Source organism: Vicia villosa, linkage group LG5, assembly GCF_029867415.1.
Source record: "Vicia villosa cultivar HV-30 ecotype Madison, WI linkage group LG5, Vvil1.0, whole genome shotgun sequence".
In the NCBI taxonomy this organism is placed as follows: Eukaryota; Viridiplantae; Streptophyta; class Magnoliopsida; order Fabales; family Fabaceae; genus Vicia; species Vicia villosa.
In genome coordinates, this window is record NC_081184.1 from 126,416,313 (window position 1) to 126,442,934 (window position 26,622).

Consider the following 26,622-nt stretch of genomic DNA (forward strand, 5'->3'; position numbering starts at 1 on the left):
ATGAGGGTGCGGTTGTCGACACTGAAACTGGAATAGTCCCTGGAGGCCCTGTATTATTTTCAGGCAAAGCCTGGGAATTATCTGCAGGTCTCGATCCATTTGGACCCGTTGCATCTCGTGTTCCTTGAGTAGAAGTCGAATTTGCCGCTCCTGATCCTGAACCTTGTGGGGGATCTCGATCACCCCCTGCACTGGCCGTAACGACCATTTTCTTGTTGTACCTTCGTTTGGGAATCGGTTGTGCACTGTTCTTTAATTTACCGTTCCTAAGGTTCATACAAGATCTTGATATTGTCTAGACAAAAATAAAGCAATTGATTAAAACAATCTGTCTTTGACACTGTCCCACCGGGTGTGCCAATTTGTTTACGGTGATTTCTGGTAAACAACCGCTAGTCTTCCAAACTATAATAAATATGATTTGGTTACTCGCAGGATCGACTAGATTGATCCTAGGACACATAGTCAAGAAGATTGTTATCAATGTTCATTCGAACCATATTCATGATTTGTCTTCTTCAATAAGCGTTGTTCGATTAAAGAACAAATAGTCTTGATAATCACTTTGTTATATATAAATGTGACTTCAACGAAAAGATAAGTAACATAACATATGAAATTAAAAGGACTATTAAAACGTAAAGAATCTTAAACTGCAGAAACGTTAAAGACTTTGAAAGTAAATAACATGAAAGTAATTCAAAAGTAAATGACATTAAAGTAAAGATACAGAAATGTAAATGGCAAGAAGTAAACGAAATGCAGTAATTCTGGAAGATATTTAAAAACAAAAGATAATACACATGTATTAAAGTGGTGGTGTCATACGTACATTTTCTCAGCGAACTCTTTCTTTTAACGCTTGATACTTGAGTAAATATGTGAGTGATTTGTACAAAATGAACACACAGAATCCTAACATTAAGACTCCTATTTATACTAGTTTCGACCTTAACGGTCCTACACTAATCTGCTGCCACGTTTCTCATAAGAACTTCTAGCGACGCCATCTGTTACTTGGACAGTTACGAAACCGTCTTCGAATTTCAAATCTTCCCGCCTGAGTCCGTCTTCGACGCGTGGCAGTGTATTAAAACACTACAAAAACACGCTAAGTAGTAATACTTGAATATATTTATAAATTTTGTCTAAGTCCCCGAAGACACATACTTTTCACTAGCTTTCAGTATTCATTATCTTCATAGCGAACTTAGAAATCTTTATTCTCGAAGCATGACCATCAGTAGCCATTCTTTTATTTTTAAGGGATGGCTATCAGTAACCATCTTTCCTTCGATTTTCTACTTCTTCGAAGGACAAATACTACAAAACGAAATCTTCAGCTAACAATTGCCCATACTTTTTTACCTAAAGCGGACAATCAAAGGAACAACAACACCCATATTTTCCCAAAAACTAGTTTGGAAGTTTATCTCTGGACTCACATTTACAATGATTTTCCTCATTTAACATCTCAGTGACAAATACGAAAGTGTAGTTTTGGATTTATCAAGCGGGAATTTGAAGGGAAAAAAACCTTTCAACTCAATGACAATTTCAAAAGTGCATTCCAGGAAATGTCAAACAAGAAATTTAATAAAACACCACCTTGCATGTTTGCTTCACTCGTGATAAAAAACATCATTCTTATTCAAACCCTACCAAAACCTCCTTCCACACTCAATCATCTTTTCTACTTCAAAACAACATTTTTCTCTTTATTCACACCAGGTGGGAAATATATCTCGAGCGAAATTGAATTTTATTTTTCACGAAGCCAAATGAGCTGAGAAAGTAGGTTCCGATAGCTCAAAGTGTGGCTTTACACTTTGGAGGACGTGCAGTCTACCATGTGCTTGTTTAATTTTAAAGAAGTTCAAACTTGATAGCCCAATACAAATGGATGATGTTTGCACCCACTAGAAAAGGATTTGGTTTGATGACGGTGGTGTGATAAAAGATGGTAAATCAAATATATCTATCTTGACCGAATGGGAAGTGATTCAAAAGAGATTTTTGAAAGACGATGACAACATGAAACTCCACTTCAAAAAGCAACTGAGGAAGATTGCATATCTAGAAACCACAGATTTGAAACCACCACCGCATCCTATAATAACAAAGGATGCGCCTAAGAAGGTCAAACCAACATCAAGTGGTCATTCAACGATGCAGTCTTCTTCCTATTTCGAACATGTTCTCCAACTTCAAAATCTCAAAAAATTGTTTTCAAAGGTGCTCACATTAGCAAACAATCTTTTTCACCACCTTTACCCAAAATGAAACACATTGAATAATGTCGCTTTTATGCATAAATACATTAAACGAATTATAGATGTTATGGGTGACAGTAACTTGATTATCATGTTGTTGCAGCTTTGCTTGGTAAAGGAGAGGAGAATCATACACTTGTCCTTAAATAACTTATCAAAGTGTTGAAGGCACATAAAGAATCATACACACAACTATAAGGTAAAAAAATAATATTATAATGCAGTTCATAAGTCTCTTATTTTTTGTGTTAGTGGTTTGACATCAAAGGAAAAATGAATGTGCTTCCTTGAAATTGGTCATCTTATAGCAAATGTATATTTTTAAATCCTTGGATTTATAATTGTCAGTGATTTTTCTAAAACATGGTTCACAGCAAGATGTTGTGACAGATGTCTCGACATGTTGATAAGATATATCAGAAGACAGATGTTGTGACGGATGTCGTAACATGTTATACCACAACATCAGTAGAGTTCAGGATTTTAAATCTTTGAAGATTTGATTTTAAAATATGAGATTTTGAATGATTTAAGTTTTCATATGATTGCAACCAAGGAAGAATATTTTGGGAACATTGCGTATTTGATTTGGTTTCATAAAAAGGATCTTTGAGACTTTTCAGGAAACATGTGATTTTGTTCCTTATTTTAAGGAATTGTTTTGCATAAATTAGGCAAAAACCAGTTTGTGGATTTGCATTAGATTGATTATCCATGCCCATGGGCTTTTATGGCTATAAATAGAAGCATTCTAAACCTAAAGAATTCATGAACCACATAAGTAAAAGTGTCAATCATTATGATTTATTCTGGTCATTGTTGTTTGTTAGCCACTTTTGTATTGTTTGATACATGAGTTGGACTCTTTAGTTGAGTTGTAATTTGTGAATCATTCATAAGCTGTGAAGCAGTAGTCTGTTCTATTTAATTGGAAGTGTGTTATTCTGTTTTTGGTCTTTTGTTATGATAACTGAGATGATTGTGGGAAGTGAGATGAGGTTCTCATATCTAGGAGGTTCCTAGGTAGAAGTTGCATAAAATGATTAGGCGATAAGTTGTAAACTAGGATTGTTTATCTTTAAACTAATACTATCATATTGGATTTCCTTTTTGGTTTGGATGCCCCCAGATGTAGGTGATGTTTCACCAAATTAGGTTAACAATTGACATGTGTTATTTATTTCCTGTTATTTACTTCATATTGTTTATTATTCTGTCAGTAGGTACGATGTCGCAACATCTGGTTTGACATCTGATATCTTTGTACTGAAATTTCACATATAATAAGGTTTGCATTGATCTGACAAGATACAAGTTCTCGGAAATATTTTTCCACTTTGGAGTACCCCGCCTTAAAATCCAACAGATCGAATCATGTGTATTAAGTGACTTTCTAAATCAGTACATTTTGTTCAAGTTTATTTGGAATTGGGATGACCTATACAACTAACATCATTAGAGTGGACAAATCATTCAACAAAAGAAGCTGAAACTTGGTTAAATCATTTTTGGATAGGATGCAAGAATTCACCAAGTCGAGTGAGATTGAAAGAGAACTAAATAAACAAAAGTCATGAGCGAAACCACCCATAGATATAGATTTAGGTGGTGACACATGTTTTGATTCATTTTTGTTTTTCTCTAACAATGTATTTAGATGGTTATATATGTTTTGTATGTAATGTTGGATTGATATTAACAAAGTAAATTGTATATGTTTTCATACATTTTAATGTATATTTCAATTTTCCAAAATTTTCAACATTTATGTGTTTCATAACATGTTATGTTTCTATAACAGGTTTTTTGTAAACAGTTACAGGTGAATCTGGAAATACATTTCCGAACACATTCCAATTTTAAAAATGCTAATATGGGATTATTTGCAAATTCACTTACGGAGTCATCCTAATTTTAGTAAACGAAACAGGGTGTGTCCGAAAGTACATCTCCAAAATATCCTTTGAGACAGGATTTATTTTCTAAGATCCATATTGATCTAAGACTTGTATAAATATGGACACCACTGTACTTGTTAGCTTAAACACACACAAAAGGTCTTAATATGCATATCTCGCTTTTGTCTACTTCAATGACAAGAAGTCCCCTCTTGAATTTAGGTTCACAGAGACCACATGCCATGTTGATTTAAAATCAATACTAGAGAATTTATATCAAGACAATCAAATAGTTGTGAAATTCTATTATCTTTTGCCCTCGACTGATAATGAATGGAATATACATTTCAGCAAGTTTGAGATGAAGACGAATGGAGATTTAACTGTTATGTGAAACACATTTCAACGTTACGAAACAAAAGGTGTAATCGAGGTGGATGCGAAGATTGCGAGATCGACCAAAGATACTCTAAAGATATTGAAACACCCTATTTGATGATGAAATGTATTGTTAGATTTATGTTCACAATAATCTATATAATATTTCGTTTTTAATGAATGTCATAACAATGATGAATATTAGTTTATGTTACATTTTCTGCATTTGTTTCTAGATATGTTTCTAGTTTTTAAGAATAAGAATAACAGTTTTTGAAAATACATTTCCGAAGATTTTTGAGGTTGGATGCGTTCGAAAATGTATTTTCTTATTTTAGGAAAAATTTGAATTTTTCTTAAGGGTGTGGGAGTAACACTTAAGGTGGAAAAATAATGGTCTTTTAAAATTTAGTGCAAATAATTTATTAGGTTGATGAAATGATTCTTTAAAACCATTTGTAATATTTGAAGGCTCAAATTTATTTGTTAAATGTTAAAAGAGAATTAAATTGAACAACTTATCACGTTTGAAGACCCAAATTTTATATTTATTATAGTTTTATTACAAAAAATAGAATGGAAGTAACTTTTATATAATGATTTTTTTATAATGAAATTAATGGTCAACTAACCGAATAATCATTGCGATTTAATCGATAAACCAATCAAACCAAACCCAATCAAACAATAGTAAAATTCATTCAAAATTGGACCAGACAACTTCATCCACAACTTCATCCATTCGAAATTGAACAAAAAAACTAATGTATATTTTTATGCCGTTATATAAATCAAATAGAATTAAAATAACAAGCAGTGCATACTAAGCTATAGCAAATTATCATTGTCGCTCATAAATTAAACCCATCAAAATCAACACTATATCTGTTTCAGAAACAAAACCAAATCAGACGGTTCAATCCTTTAAACCTTGAACTAACATTAACTTCAGACGGTTCAATCCTTTCGTTATGGATTGAACGTTTAAGACGATTGAACCATGATCCAGAGAAGTCTCATTAGTTCAATATTCGGTTTGACTTTTATAACATTAATCCATGCCCTCTACTTGAAAAGCTTCTTCCATGGCCCTCAAAATTGACAAAAGCTCTCCAGAGATCATGCCATTGGGTTCCCAATTGGCAATGTCATTCCTATTTAAGGAAGATGAATTTCCCTTCACTTCCTCAAAAACCACAAACCTACACACAGGACACTGACCTTTGCTTGTTAACCAAGTTACAATACAATCCTCATGGAACATGTGGTTGCATGGAGTAAGCATCACTTCTTCTTTAGTCTCAAAATCTTCCAAGCAAATAGCACATTTCATACCATCTTCATTCTTTTCTTTCACACTCTCTTTCAAACCATTCGAAGCATTTCCTCTATAATATAAGCTCACTTTTCTAGCTAACTGCGTTGGCATAGGGTTATAGACTACTTTCCGTAACTTGCTTAAAATAGTTGATTTGGAATCTTCTACCACATGTGGAACTTGTGTGTTTGTTTGATGCGTTGATGTCGATCTTACAGGTGAATGCTGGAAAATTTGTCCGAGTCTCGATGGGTTGAAACCTCTTCTTCCCATTTCTTCATTAGGAACATAAGTTTGTTGTCTTCTATGAGTTTGTGCTGGAAAACTGCAATTTTTTGCCCAATAAACCATGTCTGAATTATTGATACAAACATGGACATCATTCACTATATTAACTCTTATAGTAAGTAAAAATAATAAAAATTATTAATTGGACACTAACACACATCTGACACTCATCTATAGTTAAATACTTAAGCAAACTTGAAATTTGGTCTTACTTTGATGCTCTATGATGTTCTGTAGGAGTTCTTCTGATTTCCCACAACCTTAATGGATCTTGTGCACCTAAACTCCTCTCATCCTATTAACAAGTACCAAATTACATACATACCAAGTTGTTATCATCAAACAATGGTTATACCAAGAATATCATGATATACTTACATTGGTCCTAGTAGAGTGACGAGATCGGTAAAACACAGGAACTTCATTGGATTGATGAGTATTACTGGAAGTGTGAGGAGCATCATCATAGGCTCTAGAACCTGTTCTCCAAAGCCCCGGCAAAGGCGTGAAATTGTTCATGTTGCGACTCATGGTTTCACCTTCCTCCTCAACTGATCATGTATATATTCTTTTCTTACTTTTCTTACTTAAGGGGTATGCAAATATTGCTTCATGTGTGAACATTAGAAATTAATGGCTATGTTCATTTTAGCTGTCTGATTAGAATATATGCTAAGTAATATGTAACGTTGTCACTTCTATGTATTCTTACTTTTGAGCTGTTTCCTATTCTGATTCAAAGCATGATGTTTACTCCAGGTTAAAACAAAAGATATCAACAAAGAATCATGTTCTTAATGCGTTAATAATAGATGCTTTGTTTATTAGTAATTTTTTATAGGGGATGGGAAAATTGCATCAACACTAGCTTAGAATTTGTATTATAGATATCATGAAAACTAGTAATGATTAATCAGTTGCAGTCTTAAGAGCTAACTTGCGTTGGATGATGGATTTAACAAAGGTCATCATAACTGCCATTAGCACAATAGAATTAACATAAAATTTAATTTTCAGTTTAATTGGGTTTGAGGGAATTTATTTATTTATATGGATCTGGTTATTTGTATTTTTAAAGAAAAAAAATTGTGTTACTATAAGAAAAAGAAAAAAATCACATCATAATAATAAGTTATTATAATAACATTAAGTTTACAAAAACATAAACTTTAAATGAATGTTACAAGATTATCATATAATAGAAAACAATAAAAATGGTAGGAATGCTTGTATACTATTGATAAAAATATAGAAACAGAAGCAGGGAAATATGTTCCTAACTATCCAGAGATTACAATGATCCATTCCAGAGATTAAAATCGCTGCATAAGTAACAGAAAATCATTGAAGACAGATAGCAAAACTTTTGGCATTTTACAACTTGACCTTCAAGAAGATCTTTATCCTTGATGCGTCGAGTCTTTCAAAGTGGCTCTGAGATTAGAAAATTGAATTTCTCATATTTTAGAATCCAAAAAATCACAAATAAATTTAGAAAGGTAACTAGCGTAATAGGTTCGCTATAACTCAAGTCATTCATATAAAGAACTAACAATAAGGATAGGATAAGATAAATAGCAAATAATTAATCAGTAAGAGCATGTCAATTCTTACCTGCAGCAGGGAGAATCCCAAAATTTGCAGCCTGAAAATATCGACAAAAATTAGACAAAGGCATTCTATGTGTTTCACCTAACAATGAAACAGCCACTAATAACTAGGAAGTGTTCACTATTATTGCCCTATTGTGAAAACAGTATGTGTTTTACTCACTTCATCCTCTTCAGATTCATCATCCTCATCAGATTCATCATCCTCGTCAGATTCATTATCAGAGACGTCATAGTAGCTGTGACTGAAACAGTGAAAACAAATATAAATCAATGACCAGCTCAACTAAATTCAGAATCAAGATCTCAAACCCCTTTATAATAACACACATCTTCCAAAATTTTCCACAACAACGAAAAGCAAATGAAAGGAAAATTTAGGTAAGACAAATCATTCCCAAGTAAAATTGAAAGAAAAGTTTGTGTTTAACATTTCATGTTTCTGTGAAACTTGTTCAAAGCACTCTGTAGCCTCCCCCAACAACCAATATCTAAGCAATTGGCCGGTGTCACGTTTAAGTATACTGCTATGGTCTTCACTAAGAATCACATAATCCTATATATTTATTTAGGCTTCACTAAGAACTCAATACCTTGCCTAACATACTATGGTCTAAAAATAGTTGGGATGTTTTAGTGTGTTGAGTGAAATGAACCAGTCTCCCAAAATTCAAAGAAAAAGCCAAGTGTAAGAAGTAATAGTGACCATTCTAAACACTTTGATGGTTCCATTTCTCAGCAAACATTCACCAACAACACAAAAAAGAGTTTGAACACTAAAATAAATTGATTCAGTTAACTAAGCGCATGCTCCACAAACTAGTTTTGGTAGTCTAACCAATGAAGCTATTCATTTCATTAACCACACTTTAATATTATGGAATGATGTTAAACTAGTATAATAAATCCCTCCAATGAGATAAAAAAGAAAGAGAAGAGAAGGAAAAAAAAGATTTACCGAAACTTGATGAAACAACTTTCCAGGCCAACATCTTCCAATTGGTTAAAGACATTAGTCAATTTCTCCATATCAGCAAATAACTGTCTCGAACAGTGTATATTGATCTCCACTAAATATGGGGCATTTTGTAAGATAAACCTAAGGAATTGGATTTCATATTCGTTTCCATAAAAATTTAATAAGCGTAAATGACTGAGAGAAGATTTGAAACAGCAAGGCAGTGAGTTCAATATCAAATCTTCACCATCCAAGTAGTTAAGTACCTAAATAAGAGCAACCAAACAAGTCAATTGATAGAAATAATATTATTCTTAGCCTTGATACACGGGCAAGTACAAGCACTGGTAATGAACATAAAACTTACCACCCCTGAAATCTCAAGAACTTCCAGTTTAGGGGTCTTTTGGAGAATGTCCATTAGTACCTCATTAGGGTTCTCAGGATTCCCAGAAAGCACTTTAAGATGTGTCAAATTGTGAAACATAGGAAGGAGATGAATAGTATCCTTTGAATGGTAAAGACACTAGTAATGGAAACAAAACTCCACTCAGTGTTGTAATACATAGAAAATATGCAAGGATTATACAAAACACGTCAATCTCATTAGATATTATTGCACACAATATTCATAAAAAATTAAGATGGTGAACAAATAGTCAAACATACCTCAAGAGTATTATTAAACAGTCTGAGAGACTTGACATTACTAAGTCCACTCAATAGATTAAACGCACACTGAGCAGCATATGGTTCATTTGGCGGATCTTCACATCCAAGATTAATAAATGCATCAACAATGGAGGTCAGGTTAACAGGAATAAATTCTATCGGTGGATTGCATGTGCAGCTTAAAGATAAAAGATTCACCGCATCAATCGTTAGTGTCATATCATGATCATAATTTACACTAAAAAAGTCAAAATCGATTTCCAACCTCCTTAATGTGGAAATTGCAACACTGATGTGGTTTAGGTTCTTCCAATAACAATTATAAAAATCCAACTCCTGTAAGACAGGGCACCCAGAGAAAAGTTGTTGAACTGAGTCCTCATTCGAAAAGTTAACATCTGAAACAACTAATTTCTTCAAGTTAGGGAAACAAACACCACTAGGAATATGTAGAGTGAACATGAGCTCTAAATGTAGTTCATTCAGTGACTCAAAAGCTGAGAAACTATGTGGTAACACAAACTTATCACTTCGATCACCTAGAGAAAGTTCAAGATATTGGACTCTATGCTTCCCAACAGAAGATATTAAAGAACTAACTTTGTCTGTATCAACCTTAGTTTCAAGTATTTGAACGCCGAGCCTTTCTACGTGATTAGATTTGTGAAGTAATCTTCCAACTAGATCTAAGAGACAATTTGCAGCGTTTTTCCGACGTTGATAGTTTGACTCATCTAGACCAGTATCAAAATGAAAGACAGTTAAGTAAGTCCACAAGTGCCTCCACTTGTTTGCTAATATGGAAGTTCTTATGGCATCTTTGGTAGGAAGTAAAGAAAGAATATGAAGAAGAATGCCCTCGGGTAAGTCGGTAATCATATCGGTGTTGCCGACATTATGCCGTTGGATCTTATGCATATTTGTTGATGAGATTGTAGCAGCCATGACATATACCTTCCTGCTGAGAATAATAATAAAAATGTAAAGCATGAGTGATATTGCAATTTAGGAATCAAGCTTTGAGGTTTATATTAGACAAAGCAAAGGGAATAGGGTTTACTCAAGTATGTAATAATACATTTCAAAATTTGTAGCGTAGATGATCACTCGTATGAGCAAGATTCTAAGATTGTGTTGTATGAAATAGGGATTCCCTTATAATTATAAAATAGTCAATGCTAAAAAGTAAAAACTTTCGTTCATTTCAAGTTCAATTCACAAAGCGAAAGTCTTCTAAGAAAAAAGATCCATTGATTTCAACTTCCGTACAGAATTCTGGTTCTGATTGGAATGCGTAAGCAAAGAGAGAGGAAGCAATTACCTTGACAATGAGGAGAGCGACGCTGGAGATGAAAGAGAAGGTGTGACGACGATACTGCCGCAGGTCACATTTGATACCTAATTTTGGGATCAGGATCCCCTGACATTGAAGCGGGAAAGTCAGAGTGATTTTAAAGAAATCTCAACGGTAAGATCAATCACGTGTATCATATCTTACCACGTATTTGGATGTATTGAATATAAAATTTTATTTATTACAAACTGATCAACGGAGAAGTTGGGTTGATTGGTGCGTCGTCATGTAACTAAGTTTTAATATGGTGGAGTGAGGCTGACCTAGAAGGTCAATACTCCAATATTCAAGTTAGTTGAGAGAGATGAATAGTGTAATCTCAATTAGGAGTGAAATTCATATATGAAAATAACGTGCTAATAGTAATCTCCTTTAATTATGAGATTTTGTTAGAAACTGAAATATGCAAATGATCACTGGATGGATTTGAGAGTGGGACATACGCTTCTGAATGAGATAACATGAGGATATTTGGCATTACATCTGTTTACTTTCATCGTTACTTTGCTTCCCTTGTATGTTAGGCTTTTACGCTCTATTGGACCCCTTTGCCCGACCTTGAACAGTTGCCTCAAGCTATTGTCTCTTGTTATGGACGAAAGGGGTTTTATAGTAAACGCCCTCAATTGCCTATGAAGTCGTCACAAAGAGATGCCTGATGGAACGTTTGTTATTTCTGGAACCAACAACCCTATGAAGACATCCATATGTGGTACTTTAAGGAGCGACAAATGTTTAACATATGCCCCTATATTCCAAGTAGTTATCATTCTGATTACATCGAGGATGCTATATTGTTATTCGAACAGTTCTATGGAGATATCGACCATTGGTAGTGGGAAATTACCGTGTGGCCTCTAATTTTTTGAAGGGATATACCAAATTACCAAAGGGACATTGTTACCTTTTGTTGACAGCTTATTAACTCTTTTCGAGAAATTCTGTAAACACACACTTCTTGTTTTAACATTTTGATTGATTTCCTCGAGTGACTAAGTGTTAGTCAGATTACTCAAGAAGTTATTGACAGATTGCCTTTGAGTTGTAATTTCCTTTAGGGACTACGACATATTTAGGATTCTTGAGAATTCTTTGAATGCGATTCATTGAGTTTGTAATCAAAGTTTTGATTAGTGGATTAGAACCTTAATGAGAAGGCGGAATCACCTTGGCGGGTGGATTGGACTAAACTAGTTAGAGGGGAACCAGAATAAAAATACTCGTGTTCTTTTATCATTGTTGCATTTGTGTTGTTTGTGTTTGGATGAACGAAAATTTTGAACATAGAAGAAACTCAATTCAAACCCTCCTTTTTTGTGTTTCTTTGCACCTTCAGGAATTATAGTTTGCAATACGTACTCAGATAAGGCAAAAACTAAATTTAGCCTATGAAGAACAACATTAACACCATTTTGGGCTAACTATATTGGCTATGTTATTTTGCCCCCTCCCCAAGAATTATTTTGTTGGACTCTCCTAACCACTTGATATGCACCTTGGTTCCTATTCACTAATATTACATATGGGTTGTTTTGACCTAAGTCTCCTTCGACTACTTTGGGTATAGGCTGCTCGATCTCCTGGGAAATAACTAGTTGTTGCACTTGATTATTAGGAATCTCTTCATTATTTGCAACTTCAGGATTTTGGATTGCCCAACTTCTTGGATTTGAGGAACTGATTGAATGGGGTTTGAGGAGCACCAAAAAAATCAGCAATTCAACCTATTTGATGTCCTAATTGCTGGTAACTATTATTAGTTTTTTGGATTAGAGGATTGAACACAATACCAATTTTCCGGGTAAGCATGTTAACCATATTAAGTTTATTGTCACCCATATGTTGTTGTAAAACCAAAAGAGAACTAGTAGTTAAAGGTGGTATCTCTAAACACTTGGTGGTTTAAGTATTTTTTTTAAATTAAAAAAATTAAAACGACGTCATTTTGATTATTTTAATGAAAAATTAAAATAAAGAAATAAAATAAAAATAATGCGGTTGATTTTGCTGCGGATGATTTTGATATTGAAGAAGGAGATCCCAACATTGAAACAATTTACCCTTCCTTGAAATTAAATTTAGTAGATAATGAAGTTATTTTGTTATAAGTTATTCAATTAGATTATGTTGCGATTAAACTTTGTTTGCAATTATACTTTGTAATTTTGTATTACTTTGTTATGTGTGATACCAATGTTTAAAACTTGAATTTAAATTATGAACTTGTGAATTTAGTTATGATATGATATTTTAAAAAAATTTAAGTGCTAGTTATATTTTGTAGAGACTGAATCATTCGGTTCGATAGATTTTATATTTTTTTTAGTTTTGTTATAACGACCGATCTATTCAACCAAGTTATTCAGTTTAATCCGATTTAGTGATGCAATTTGACCAATGACCAGTGGTTCGACCAATAAACCAGTGACTCAGTACTCTCACACTCTCTTTCAAATCTTTCGAAGCATTTTCTCTATAATATAAGCTCACTTTCTAGCTAACCGCGTTGGCATAGGGTTATAGACTATTTTTCGTAACTTGCTTAAAATAGTTAATTTGGTCTACCACATGCGGAACTTGTGTGTTTGTTTGAGGCGTTGATGTTGATCTTACAGGTCAATGCTGGAAATTTTGTCTGAGTCTGGATGGGTTGAAACCTCTTCTTCCCATTTCTTCATTGTGAACATAAGTTTGTTGTCTTCTATGAGGTTGGGCTGGAAAACTGCAATTTTTTCCCAATAAACCATGTCTGAATTATTGATACAAACATGGACATCATTCACTATATTAACACTTATAGTAAGTAAAAATAATAAAAATTATTAATTGTAGTCACATGTATCGATGCTGCGTTGGTGTTTGACACTAACACGCATCTGACACTTGATGCATCTATAGTTAAATACTTAAGCAAACTTAAAATTTGGTCTTACTTTGATGCTCTATGATGTTCTGTAGGAGTTCTTCTGATTTCCCACAACCTTAATGGATCTTGTGCACCTAAACTCCTCTCATCCTATTAACAAGTACCAAATTACATACATAACAAGTTGTTAGCATCAAACAATGGTTATACCAAGAATATCATGATATACTTACATTGGTCCTAGTAGAGTGACGAGATCGGTAAAACACAGGAACTTCATTGGATTGATGAGTATTACTGGAAGTGTGAGGAGCATCATCATAGGCTCTAGAACCTGTTCTCCAAAGCCCCGGCAAAGGCGTGAAATTGTTCATGTTGCGACTCATGGTTTCACCTTCATCCTCAACTGATCATGCATTTATTCTTTTCTTACTTTTCTTACTTAAGGGGTATGCAAATATTGCTTCATGTGTGAACATTAGAAATTAATGGCTATGTTCATTTTAGCTGTCTGATTAGAATATATGCTAAGTAATATGTAACGTTGTCACTTCTATGTATTTTTACTTTTGAGCTGTTTTCTATTCTGATTCAAAGCATGATGTTTACTCCAGGTTAAAACAAAAGACATCAACAAAGAATCATGTTCTTAGTATGTCAATAATGGATGCTTTGTTTATTAATTTTTTATAGGGGATGGGAAAAATTGCATCAACACTGGTAGAGAATTTGTATTAGATTATGAAAACAAGAGATGATTTAACATAGGTCATCATAAGTTCATAACTGCGTTTAGCACAATAAAATTTACACAAAATTTAATTTTCAGTTTAATTGCGTTTGAGGGAATTTATTTATTTATATGGATCTGGTTATTTGTATTTTTAAAGAAAAAATTGTGTTACTATAAGAAAAAGAAAAAAAAATCACATCTTAATGATAAGTTATTATAATAACATTAAGTTTACAAAAACATAAACTTTAAATAAAAGTTACATGATTATCATATAACAGAAAACAATAAAAATGGTAGGAATGCTGGTATATTATTGATAAAAATATAGAAACAGAAGCAGGGAAATCTCTTCCTAACTATCCAGAGATTACAATGATCCATTCCAGAGCTTAAAATCGCTGCATAAGTAGCAGAAAATCATTGAAGACAGATAGCAAAACTTTTGGCTTTTTACAACTTGACCTTCAAGAAGATCTTCATCCTTGATGCGTTGAGTCTTTCAAAGTGCCTCTGAGATTAGAAAAATGAATTTCAAATATGTTAGAATCCAAAAAATCACAAATAAATTTAGAAAGGGAATTAGCGTAATAGGTTCACTATAACTCAAGTCATTCATATAAAGAACTACTAACAATAAGGATAGGATAAGATAAATAGCAAATAATTAATCAGTCAGAACATGTCAATTCTTACCTGCAGCAGGGAGAATCCCAGAATTTGCAGCCTGAAAACATCGACAAAAGTTAGACAAAGGCATTCTATGTGTTCCACCTAACAATGAAACAACCACTAATAACTAGGAAGTGTTCACTATTATTTGCCCTATTATGAAAACTGTGTGTGTTTTACTCACTTCATCCTCATCAGATTCATCATTAGAGTCAGATTCACAATCAGAGTCTTCATAGTAGCTGTGACTGAAACAGTGAAAAACAAATATAAATCAATGAGCATCGAGCAGCTCAACTAAATTCAGAATCAAGATCTCAAATCCCTCTATATAATAACACACACATCTTCCAAATTCCACAAAACATCCCAACTAAGAAAAGCAAATGAAAGGAAAATTTAGACAAGACAAATCATTCCCAAGTAAAATTGAAAGAAAAGTTTGTGTTTAACATTTCATGTTTCTGTGAAACTTGTTCAAAACATTCTGTAGCCTCATCCAACAACCAATATTTAAGCAATTGGTCGGAGTCACAATTAAGTATTAAGTATACTGCTGAAACCTATAAGTTTCCTCTCATACTGTACATTATCCCAAAGACCTAACCAAGCACTCTAAATCACTTAATCATATGTATTTATTTAGGCTTCACTAAGAACTCAATACTTTGCCTAACGTACTATGGTCTAAAAAAAGTTAGGATGTTTTAGTGTGTTAGTGCAATGAACCAGTCTCTCAAAATTCAAAGAAAAAGTCCAAGTGTAAGAAGTAATAGTGACCATTCTAAACACTTTGACAGTTCCATTTCTCAGCAAACATTCACCAACAACACAAAACAGAGTTTGAACATTAAAATAAATTGATTCAGTTAACTAAGGGCATGCTCCACAAACTAGTCTAGGTTGTCTAACCAATGAAGCTATTCATTTCATTAACCATACTAAAATATTACGGAATGATGTTAAACTAGTATATTAAATCCCTCCGATAAGATAAAAAATAAAAAGAAGACAAGGAAAAAAGATTTACAGAAACTTGATGAAACAACTTTCCAGGCCAACATCTTCCAATTGGTTACAGACATTGGTCAACTTCTCCGTATCAGCAAATAACTGTCTTGAACAGTGTATCTTGATCTCCACTAAATATGGGGCATTTTGTAAGATAAACGTAAGGAATTGGATTTCATATTCATTTCCATAAAAATTTAATAAGCATAAACGACTAAGAGAAGACTTGAAACAGCAAGGCACTGAGTTCAAATAGTCACCATCCAAGTAGTTAAGTACCTAAATAAGAAGCCGTAAACAAGTCAATTGACAGAAATAACATTGTTGTTAGCCTTGAAACATGGCAAATACAAGCACTGGTAATGAACATAAGACTTACCACCCCAGGAATCTCAAGAACTTCCAGTTTAGGGGTCTTTTGCAGAATGTCCATTAGTACCTCATTAGGGTTCTCAGGATTCCCAGAAAACACTTCAAGAATTGTCAAATTGTGAAATATAGGAAGGAGATGAATAGTATCCTTTGAATGGTAAAGACACTAGTAATGGAAACAAAACTACACTCAGTGTTGTAATACATATAAAATATGCAAGGATTATACAAAACACGTCAATCTCATTAGGTATTATCGCATACAATATTCATAAAAAAAATTAAGATAATGAACAAATAGTCAAACATACCTCAAGTGTATTATTATATAGTCTGAGAGACTTCACACTACTAACTCCACTCAATAGATCAAACGCACACTGAGCAGCATATGGTTCATTAGGTGGATCTTCACATCCAAGATCAATAAAAGCATCAACAATGGAGGTCAGGTTAACAGGGATAAATTCTATCGGTGGATTGCATATGCAGCTTAAAGATAAAAGATTCACAGCATCAATCGTTAATGTCATATCATGATCATAATCTACACTAAAAAGGTCAAAATCGATTTCCAACCTCCTTAATGTGGAAATTGCAACACTGATATGGTTTAGGTTCTTCCAATAACAATTATATAAGTCCAACTCCTGTAACACAGGGCACCCAGAGAAAAGTTGTTGAACTGAGCTCTCATTTAAAAAGGTAACATTTAAAACTACTAATTTCTCCAATTTAGGGAAACAAACACCACTAGGAATATGTAGAGTGAACATGAGCTCTAAATGTAGTTCATTCAATGACTCAAAAGCTGAGAAACTATGTGGTAACATAAACTTATCACTTTGATCACCTAGAGAAAGTTCGAGATATTGGAGTCTATGCTTCGCAGCAGAAGATACTAAAGAACTAACTTTCTCAGTATCAACCTTAGTTTCCAGTATTCGAACGCCGAGCCTTTCTACGTGATTAGATTTGTGAAGTAGTCTTCCAACTAGATCTAAGAGAGAATTTGCAGTGTTTTTCGGATTATGATGATGTGACTCATCTAGACCAGTTCTAAAATGAAAGACAGTTAAGTAAGTCCACAAGTGCCTCCACTTGTTTGCTAATATGGAAGTTCTTACGGCATCTTTGGTAGGAAGAAAAGAAAGAATATGAAGAAGAATGCCCTCGGGCAAGTCGGAAATCATATCGATGTTGCCGACATTATGCCGTTGGATCTTATTCATATTTATTGATGAGATTGTGGCAGCCATGACATATGCCTCCCTGCTCAGAATAATAATAAAAATGTAAAGCATGAGTGATATTGCAATTTAGGAATCAAGCTTTGAGGTTGATATTAGACAAAGAAAAGGGAATAGGGTTTACTCAAGTATGTAATAATACATTTCAAAATTTGTACCCTAGATGATCACTCGTATGAGCAAGATTCTAATAATTGGGATTGTGTTGTATGAAATAAGGATTCCCTTATAATTATAAAATTAGTTAATGCTAAAAACTTTCGTTCATTTCAATTACAATTCACAAAGCGAAAATCTTTTAAGAAAAAAAATCCATTGATTTCAACATCCGTACAGAATTCTGGTTCTGATTGGAATGGGTAAGCAAAGAGAGAGGGGGAAGAGGAAGCAATTACCTGACAATAAGGAGAGCGACGCTGGAGATGAAAGAGAGGGTGTGACAACGATACTGCAGCAGGTCACATTTGATACCTAATTTTGGGAACAGGTCCCTTGACATTATAGCGGGAAAGGCAGGGTGATTTTGAAGAAATCTCAAACGTAAGATCAATCAAGTGTACCATTTTCTGCCACGTATTTGGATATATTGAATATAAAATTTTATTTATTACATCAATTATGTAATCATGATGAACGGAGAAGTTAGGTTGATTGTTGCGTCGTGATGGAACTAACTTCTGATGTGGTGGGGTGAAGCTGATTTATTGGCAAGGTCAATACTCCAACGCTCAAATTAGAGAGAGAGGGAGAGAGAGATAGAGATGAATAGTGTAATCTCAATGAGGAGTGAAATTCACATATAAAAATGGCGTGTTAATAGTTAGAAATTGAAATATGAAAATGAGCATGAAATACAAATGACCACTAGATGGATTTGACAGTGGGACATACGTTTCCGAATGAGGTAGCATGAGGATGTTTGACATTACATTTGTTTACTTTCATCATTACTTCGCTTCTTTTGTATGTTAGGCTTTTGCGCTCTATTGGACCCCTTTGGTCGACCTTGAACATTTGCCTCAAGCTTTTGTCTCTTGTTATGGAGGAAAGGGGTTTTGTAGTAAACGCCCCCACCTGTCTATGAAGTCATCACAAGGAGATGCCCAATGGGACATTTTTCGTTTCTGGAATCAACGACCCTATGAAGACATCAACATGTGGTACTTTAAGGAGCAAAAAATGATTAACATATGCCCCATATTCCAAGTAGCCATCACTCTGATTACATCAAGGGTATTAAATTGTCATTCGAACAATTCTATGGAGATCTCAGTCGTTGATAGTGGGAAATGATCGTGTGGCCTTTAATCTTTTGAAGGGATACACCAAATTATTGAAGGGACATTGTTACCTTTTGTTGACTGCTTATTAACTCTTTTCGAGAAATATTATAAACACACAGTTCTTGTTTTAAGCTTCTGGTTGATTTCCTCGAGTGACTAAGTGTTAGTCAAATTACTCAAGAAGTCATTGACAAATTGTCTTTGAGTTGTAAATTCCTTGAGGTACTAGGACATAGTCAGGATCCTTGAGAAGTCTTTGACCGTGTGTCATTAAGTTTGTAATCAAAATTTTGATTAGTGGATTAAGACCTTATTGAGAAGGTGAAATCACCTTGGCGGGTGGATTGGACTAACCTAGTTAGAGGGAACCAGGATAAAAATACTTGTATTCTTTTATCATTGTTGTATTTGTGTTGTTTGTGTTTGGGTGAACGAAAAGTTTGAACATAGAAAGTCAATGTATACCCCCTCTTTCTTGTGTTTCTTTGCACCTTCAGGAAGTTTAGTTTGCAATACGTACTCAGATAAGGAAAAGAAAACAAAATTTGGCCTATGAAGAGTAACATTAACATCATTTTGGGCTAACGATATTGGCTATGTTATCCCCCCCCCCCCAAAAAAAATTATTTTGTTGGACTCTCCTAACCACTTGATATGCATCTTGGTTCCTATTCACCAATATTTATGGGTCGTTTCAACCTAAGTCTCCTTCGACTACTTTGGGTATAAGCTACTCGATCGCCTGGGAAATAACTAGTTGCTGCACTTGATTATTTGAAATCCCTTCATTATTTGCAACTCCTAGATTTTGGATTGCCCCAACTTCTTGGATTTGAGGAACTGGATGAATGGGGGTTTAAGTAGCAAAAAAAACCAGCAATTCAACCCATTTAATGTCATAATTGTTGGTAACTATTATTAGTATTTTGGATTAGAGGATTGAACACGGTACCAATTTGTTGGGTAAACATGTTAACCATATTATTTTTACTGTCATCCATCTGTTGCCGTAAAACCAAAAGAACTAGTATTTAAAGGTGGTATAACTTGATGGATATATCCTAATCCTCCCTGAGGTTGACTGATTTGGCTAGGACTTCTTATGGTAGATTTCGATGCCATGTATTGATTAATAAAAGAGGCAACAACCATTCCATTTTTTGCATACATAGACACGTTAGTTTGTAGGCATGCCATCAATGTTGTTCGCATGCCATACATATACTTCTTACTACTACTGGGGGAATGTGAAACCTAGAAGGAATGAAGGCCTGGTGTGTCCTATATTGGTTTGTGTAAGCCTGGGAGTAATCGGAAAATTGGTTAGTTATGGTGGGGGTACCACCGTCTCCGGTGTCGTAGTCAAAACTAGCGTTTGACTTATTGCAGGAGCAGTTACTCCAACAGTTATTGAAATGCTTGTACCACCAATCATCGCTCTGATTGATTGTTCTTCTGCATTTGGAGCGTCGTTCTGAAAATGGATGAATTCTTTGATTATTGACAAGACATCTTAACAATTTTGCCCCTCCTCAGATGCATAAACACTCAACGATTGAAACCATTTGCATGTGTGAAGAACGTAAAACAAAAATAAAAGCACATACACTCTTATACAAAAGTTTAGTTTTGCACAAAAACAGTCCCACCGAGTGTGCCAATATGTTTACTGGTACTTTTAGTAAGCAATCATGAATTTTAGTTCACTTGTAGGATCAAACTTGAAAATCCTAGACAATACATTGTGTAAAACATTTTGACAGAATGTAATAATGGTAGAAGAATTTCTAATGCAAACAACAAAAGAAATAAAGGAAATGTGCTTAATTTAACAAAAAAACAAGTAAAGAAGTAAACAATAAAATGAAATCGAAATGCTTGCATATTAGCCTACTTAAAAGTCTATTTTATTTGAACATTTACGAATAAGAAATTTAACTAATACTTAAATAGACTAACACATTAAAAGATCAATGAGACTAAATATTTATTTTACTGACTTATTCAAATTTACCTATTAACACAAATTAGCTAATACTATTTGTTTAAGAGAACCTATGAAACAACTTATGACATTATTCATAAGGTTTTTTCAACTTATTTTCACAGTTTTTTTAAGATAATTTTTGTGTATTTTAATTTAAAGTATAAATAGAATATAATAATGATATTAAATTTATCGATATTTATTTAAATAAATCGGTCTGATAGACTTAAAAGAAATACTTTTTTCGTGGCATGCGACATAACTTTTTTAACTAAATAAGCTTATAAAAAACATAGACTTTTTTTTTTTTTGCTTTATAGCACCGGTTTAGTCCGGTTCGGGGGCGAGTTCTGGCATCAAGTGGTTCCATCCCCCTCCCGATCGCAGTTGCGGGGGATCGAACCGTGGTTCTCCCTACCAAGTCCAGCGCCAATCACCATTGGACCAACTAACTATTTTAAAAAAAGTCTGATCTGACCTGAGTCAGTGTAAGCTAACCTGTAAACCCTTGTTAGTTGATCTAACATATTACTCATAGTATCCATCATATTCGTCGTCTCCCCCCCCATAACTCCATAACTCTATGCAACAACCCTACTAGATCTTTCGCTCAATCTCCAAGTGATTTTACCATCTCTTACTCTCGTCTCACTAAAAACAAAAAATTAAAAAAAAAATTACTCTCGTCTAACTAAAAACATAAAATTAAAAAAAAAAATTAGCCTACCTGACTTTTTTAAAATTTGATGACTCCATTACATTGCCGCATTTAAAAAAAACAGTACAAAATACATCTTTTAAACCAATCATATATCTTTTGTAAAAATTCGGTAGAAGAAACCATACATTTATACCAGATATTATAAAAATTTGGTATTCTTTTAAGGGTCATGCTAACATGTGCTCTTAGGACACATGTTAAGGATACTATAATTAGAAAAAATTAAATGTAATTAAATGTAATAAAGTCATATTTAAAATTTCGATACATTGAATGCACGCGTTTCAAGAAAATAATTCTATAAATATCTCATTATCGTGTGCCCTTGGGGCACATTTACCAGTCTTTTTAAAAAGCCTTAAAAATGCTTCAAACGGATGCATGTATACCCTATATTACAAAATATTCAGTAAAAATCAAATAATTTGATACCAAGCTTTCCAAGTGTTCGGTAAAAATGAAAAAAAAAATTATAAAAAGAAACACTTGTAAAATATCTGGCCTATTTCAAGAAAAATCCGAAACAATATCAGATTTTTTGAAAATAAAAAAGAAATGTATGGTTTTGCTTTTGATAGAAATTTGAAACAGTGGAATGAATTTGATGTTCATAAACAACTAGACCATCTAGTGTGAAGAAACTTTCACAACTCTTTCACAGGCTCCAAAAAAGCAAGAATCACAATATAGTCAAGGGGGATACCAACTTTTCCTAAAAGCTAATTCGATAGCAAACATGGCTCTCCAATAAACTATGCATTGAAAGCTATATTGATGGAAACCAGAAAATCAAGTAATGAGTAACAGAAAACAATAAAAATGGCAGGAATGCTATTTCGTGTTTCTGAACAATGATACTTCTTTGAGATAACTTGGCAACAACCTCTTTTAGTATTTTTGACCTAGATATACAACAATATAAACACTAAAACTTAGCAGATGTTCTTAAAGAACTAAAAAACGTTTTTCAGCCCATTGTAAAACAAAACAAAAGAGAAATCAGAAGACTAAATAAGTAGCAGAAAATCACTGAAGACAGATAGCATAAATACTGGGTTTTCACAACTTGTCCTTCAAGAAGATATTCATCCTTGATGCGCCGAGTCGAGTCTTTCAAAGTGCCTAGTTATTCACTTCATCCTCGTCAGATTCATTATCAGAGTCTTCATAGAAGCTTGGACTGAAACAGTGAAAACAAACAAATCAATGAGAAGCTCAACATAAATTCAGAATCAAGTAAAATTTAGGCAAAACAAATCATTCCAAAGTAAAGTTTGTATTTAACACTGTTCATGTTTATGTGAAACTTGTTCAAAACACTCTGTAGCCTCACCCAACAACCAAATCTGAAAGAACTAAATTAGGCTCAAATCATGAAATGATCATAGTAAAAAACCTAATTTACATACTAAAAATATAATTATTATAAAAAACATCAGCTAAATCCTCTTAACTTCAACGTAATACAAAGAAAATAATACAAAAGTCTGTATTATTTATATATATTTAGGCTTAACTAAGAACTCAATAACATATTATGGTCTAAAAAAAGTTGGGATGTTATAGTGTGTGGGTGGGGGGCAATGAACCAGTCTACCAAACTTCAAAGAAAAAATCCAAGTGTAAGAAGTAAAAATTGACCATTCTAAACACTTTGACAGTTCCATTTCTCAGCAAACCTTCACCAACAACACAAAACAGAGTTTGTATACTATAATAAATTGATTCAGTTCACAAAGGGCATGGTCCACAAACTGGTCATGGTAGTCTAATCAATGAAGCTATTTATTTCATTAACTACACTTTAATATTTCGGAATGATGCTAAACTATTAAATCCTTCCAATCAGATAAAAAAGAAAGAGAAGAGAAGGAAAAAAAGATTTACAGAAACTTGATGAAACAACTTTCCGGGCCAACATTTTCCAATTGGGTTTTGACATTGGTCAACTTCTCCATATCAGCAAATAAATGTCTTGAACAGTGTATATTGATCTCCACTAAATACGGGGCATTTTTTAAGATAAACGTAAGGAACTGGATTTCACATTCATTTCCATAAAAATTTAAAAAGCTTAAACAACTGAGAGAAGATTTGAAACAGCAAGGTACTGAGTTCAAATAGTCACCATCCAAGTAGTTATGTACCTAAATAAGAACCAGTAAACAAGTCAATTGACAGAAGTAATATTATTGTTAGCCTTGAGACATAACAAATACAAGCACTGGTGTAGAATAAAAAGCATACCACCCCAGGTATCTCGAGAAATTCTAGTTTAGGAGTCTTTCGGAGAATGTCCATTAATACTTCATTAGTATACTCAGGACTCACAGAATACGCGTCAAGATGTACCAAATTGTGAAATGTAGGAAGGAGATGGAGAGTATCCTTTGTATGGTAAAGACACTGGTAATGCAAACAAAACTACACTCAGTATTGCAATACAGAGAAAATATGCAACAATTATAAGAAACACGTCAATCTCACTAGGTATTATCGCATACAATATTCATAAGAAATTAAGATGGCGAACAAATAGTTAAACATACCTCAAGAGTATTATTATATAGCTTGAGAGACTTGACATTACTAAGTCCACTCAATAGATCAAACGCACACTGAGCAGCATATGGTTTATTAGGAGGATCGTCATATCCAAGATCAATAAGTGCAATAACAACGGAGGTGAGGTTAACAGGGATGAATTCTATTGCTAGATTGCATGTGCAGCTTAAACATAAAAGATTCACAGCATCAATTTTGAGTGTCATATCATGAACATAATTTGCACTAAAAAGGTCAAAATGGATTCTCAACTTCCTTAATGTGGAAATTGCAACATTGATATGCATTATGTTCTCCCAATAACAATTACGTAAGTCCAACTCCTGTAAGTCAGAGCACCCAGATAAAAGTTGTTGAAATGAGTTCTCATTCGAAAAGGTAACATTTGAAACTACTAATTTCTTCAAGTTAGGGAAACGAATACCATTAGGAACATGTAGAGTGAACTTGAGCCCTAAACGTAGTTCATTCAACGACTCAAAAGTTGAGAAACTATGTGGTAACACAAAGTTATCATTTGGATGACCTAGAGAAAGTTCAAGACATTGGACTCTACGCTTCGCAGCAGAAGATATTAAAGAAGTAACTTTGTCTGTATCAATCATAGTTTTAAATATTTGAACGCGGAGCCTTTCTACACAATTAGATTTGTGCAGTAGTCTTCCAACTAGATCTAAGAGAGAATTTGCAGTGTTTTTCGGATTTTGATGACGTGACTCATCTAGACCAGTTCTAAAATGAAAGGCAGTTAAGTAAGTCCACAAGTGCCTCCACTTGTTTGCCAATATGGAAGTTCTTACGGCATCTTTGGTAGGAAGTAAAGAAAGAATATGAAGAAGAATGCCCTCCGGTAAGTCGGTAATCATATCGGTGTTGCCGACATTATGTCGTTGGATCTTATGCACATCAGTTGATGAGATTGTAGCAGCCATTACATATGCCTCCCTGCTCAGAATAATAATCAAAATGTAAAGCATCAGTGACATGCAATTTAGGAATCAAGTTTTTAGGTTGATATTAGACAAAGCAAAAGGCATAGGGTTTAGTCATTTAGCAAGATTCTAACACTTGGGACTGTGATGTATGAAATGGTGATTCCCTTATAATTACAAAATTAGTCGGTGGAAGAAACTTTTATTAATTTCAATTTCAATTCCCTGCAGAACTTACATAATAAAGCGAAAATCTTAAAAGAAAAACATTGATTTCAACATCCACAGAGAATTCTGGTTCAGATTGGAATGAGTAAGCAAAGAGAGAGGGGGAAGAGGAAGCAATTACCTTGAGTTGATAATGAAGAGAGCAACGCAAGAGGTGAAAGAAGGGGTGTCACGATACTGCAGCGTGTCGGACCTTTAGAATTAAATGACACTAATATTATCCCAAGCTCTCTATTGACGTGTTATCTTGATTCTCGATAGTAATCTACTAATCTTTGAGCAATTCTTACATGGACACGAATTTAAATCCACATTCTTAGACACAATTAATAAGAAAAAGTCTTTTTTAAATTTATTTTAATTTTAATTTTGGTTTTAATTGAATTCATGAGGTGATTGAGATTATGAAGGAGAGAGAAAAATCAATATTTATTTTTTTAATTAATTAAAATTTTGTGATTGATTGTGTGTAAAACAATTTTTTAGGTACGTGTCCACCTAAGAATTTTCCCTAATCTTTATCCAACTCTAACTCCATTTGCTTTTTCTTTTTTTTTTCAATTTATTTTACAAATTTTTATATTTAAAAAATAACTTATTTTAATTAAATATAAAAAATGAAATAAAAATATCCTTATATATAAAAATATATAAATAATTTGTATATAACTAATATATAATAACGAAGAAATAAAAAGTATAAATATAATTTAAATATATATATTTATCATTTCTTTAATCTCAGTTAAAAAATCTCTCATTTATATTTCAAATTTAAATTATAAGTTAAATGTTAAACTTAATATAATTCAGGTTGGAATTAAACCTAAAACTTTGAGTAATTTCTTATCGCTACACAATGATAATGAAAGAAATAAGAAAGAAAATTTGGGAAGAAAAGGTGAATTAGAGTTTAAAAGAATAAGAGGAGGAAAAAAATTCTATAGAGTTTCTTTCCGCTCACAAACTGTAGAAAATCTTATTCACTTGCAGCTGCAAATTTTGTGAAAATACTCAACTTGTTACAAAATAAGGGTTACTTCCTCTATTTATAGTTTTAAGTTTGCTTTCTCCTTAAGCAAAAGCCTAAAACATAAAAGCCCAAAATACCTATTTTAGATCTAAATTGAAACTGTGTGAAGCTAACTACTTCGACACTTCAACATCTAACACAACTCGACACACTATTTGTTTCGGCACATCCTTGTTCTATCGAGCAACATGCTGCTTCGACACAAGGGATTAAAATTTAA

General features: G+C 33.4%; 4 protein-coding genes across 14 annotated transcripts; all 4 read right to left on the reverse strand.

Annotated features, from left to right (window-relative positions):
• Positions 1–5,250: 5,250 nt before the first annotated feature.
• On the reverse strand, positions 5,251–7,252 carry LOC131602392 (probable E3 ubiquitin-protein ligase ZFP1). Its single transcript, XM_058874484.1, has 3 exons — positions 6,534–7,252; positions 6,368–6,450; positions 5,251–6,192 (listed from the first exon to the last, which is right to left on the reverse strand). The coding sequence occupies exons 1-3, from the start codon at positions 6,684–6,686 to the stop codon at positions 5,601–5,603; spliced, it is 828 nt and encodes a 275-aa protein (XP_058730467.1). The 5' UTR covers positions 6,687–7,252; the 3' UTR covers positions 5,251–5,600.
• A 118-nt stretch (positions 7,253–7,370) lies between these two features.
• Positions 7,371–10,861, reverse strand: LOC131602391 (F-box protein At4g22280-like). 4 transcript variants are annotated; one of them, XM_058874483.1, is made up of 8 exons: positions 10,717–10,858; positions 9,935–10,353; positions 9,393–9,793; positions 9,091–9,249; positions 8,724–8,989; positions 7,929–8,010; positions 7,770–7,800; positions 7,371–7,589 (listed from the first exon to the last, which is right to left on the reverse strand). In XM_058874483.1, the coding sequence occupies exons 2-8, from the start codon at positions 10,338–10,340 to the stop codon at positions 7,579–7,581; spliced, it is 1,356 nt and encodes a 451-aa protein (XP_058730466.1). In that variant the 5' UTR covers positions 10,341–10,353; positions 10,717–10,858; the 3' UTR covers positions 7,371–7,578. The 4 variants fall into 4 exon arrangements, with proteins under 4 accessions (XP_058730466.1, XP_058730465.1, XP_058730464.1 ...); XM_058874482.1 differs by having other exon boundaries at positions 9,393–9,573; positions 9,661–10,353; XM_058874481.1 differs by having other exon boundaries at positions 9,393–10,356; positions 10,717–10,861.
• Positions 10,862–11,375: 514 nt separating this feature from the next.
• On the reverse strand, positions 11,376–14,227 carry LOC131607277 (uncharacterized). Of its 2 annotated transcripts, none has more exons than XM_058879292.1 (3): positions 13,849–14,227; positions 13,683–13,765; positions 11,376–13,498 (listed from the first exon to the last, which is right to left on the reverse strand). In XM_058879292.1, exons 1-3 carry the CDS (start codon positions 13,999–14,001, stop codon positions 13,366–13,368), a joined length of 369 nt encoding a protein of 122 aa, XP_058735275.1. In that variant the 5' UTR covers positions 14,002–14,227; the 3' UTR covers positions 11,376–13,365. The 2 variants fall into 2 exon arrangements, with proteins under 2 accessions (XP_058735275.1, XP_058735276.1); XM_058879293.1 differs by having other exon boundaries at positions 11,381–13,471; positions 13,849–14,223.
• A 314-nt stretch (positions 14,228–14,541) lies between these two features.
• Positions 14,542–25,626, reverse strand: LOC131602393 (F-box/LRR-repeat protein At4g14103-like). 7 transcript variants are annotated; one of them, XM_058874488.1, is made up of 7 exons: positions 25,491–25,626; positions 24,194–25,154; positions 16,411–16,569; positions 16,051–16,310; positions 15,205–15,268; positions 15,045–15,075; positions 14,542–14,861 (listed from the first exon to the last, which is right to left on the reverse strand). In XM_058874488.1, exons 2-7 carry the CDS (start codon positions 25,139–25,141, stop codon positions 14,851–14,853), a joined length of 1,473 nt encoding a protein of 490 aa, XP_058730471.1. In that variant the 5' UTR covers positions 25,142–25,154; positions 25,491–25,626; the 3' UTR covers positions 14,542–14,850. The 7 variants fall into 7 exon arrangements, with proteins under 7 accessions (XP_058730471.1, XP_058730469.1, XP_058730474.1 ...); XM_058874486.1 differs by lacking the exon at positions 25,491–25,626 and adding an exon at positions 25,380–25,485; XM_058874491.1 differs by lacking the exon at positions 25,491–25,626 and having other exon boundaries at positions 24,194–24,532; positions 24,634–24,782.
• Positions 25,627–26,622: the final 996 nt, after the last annotated feature.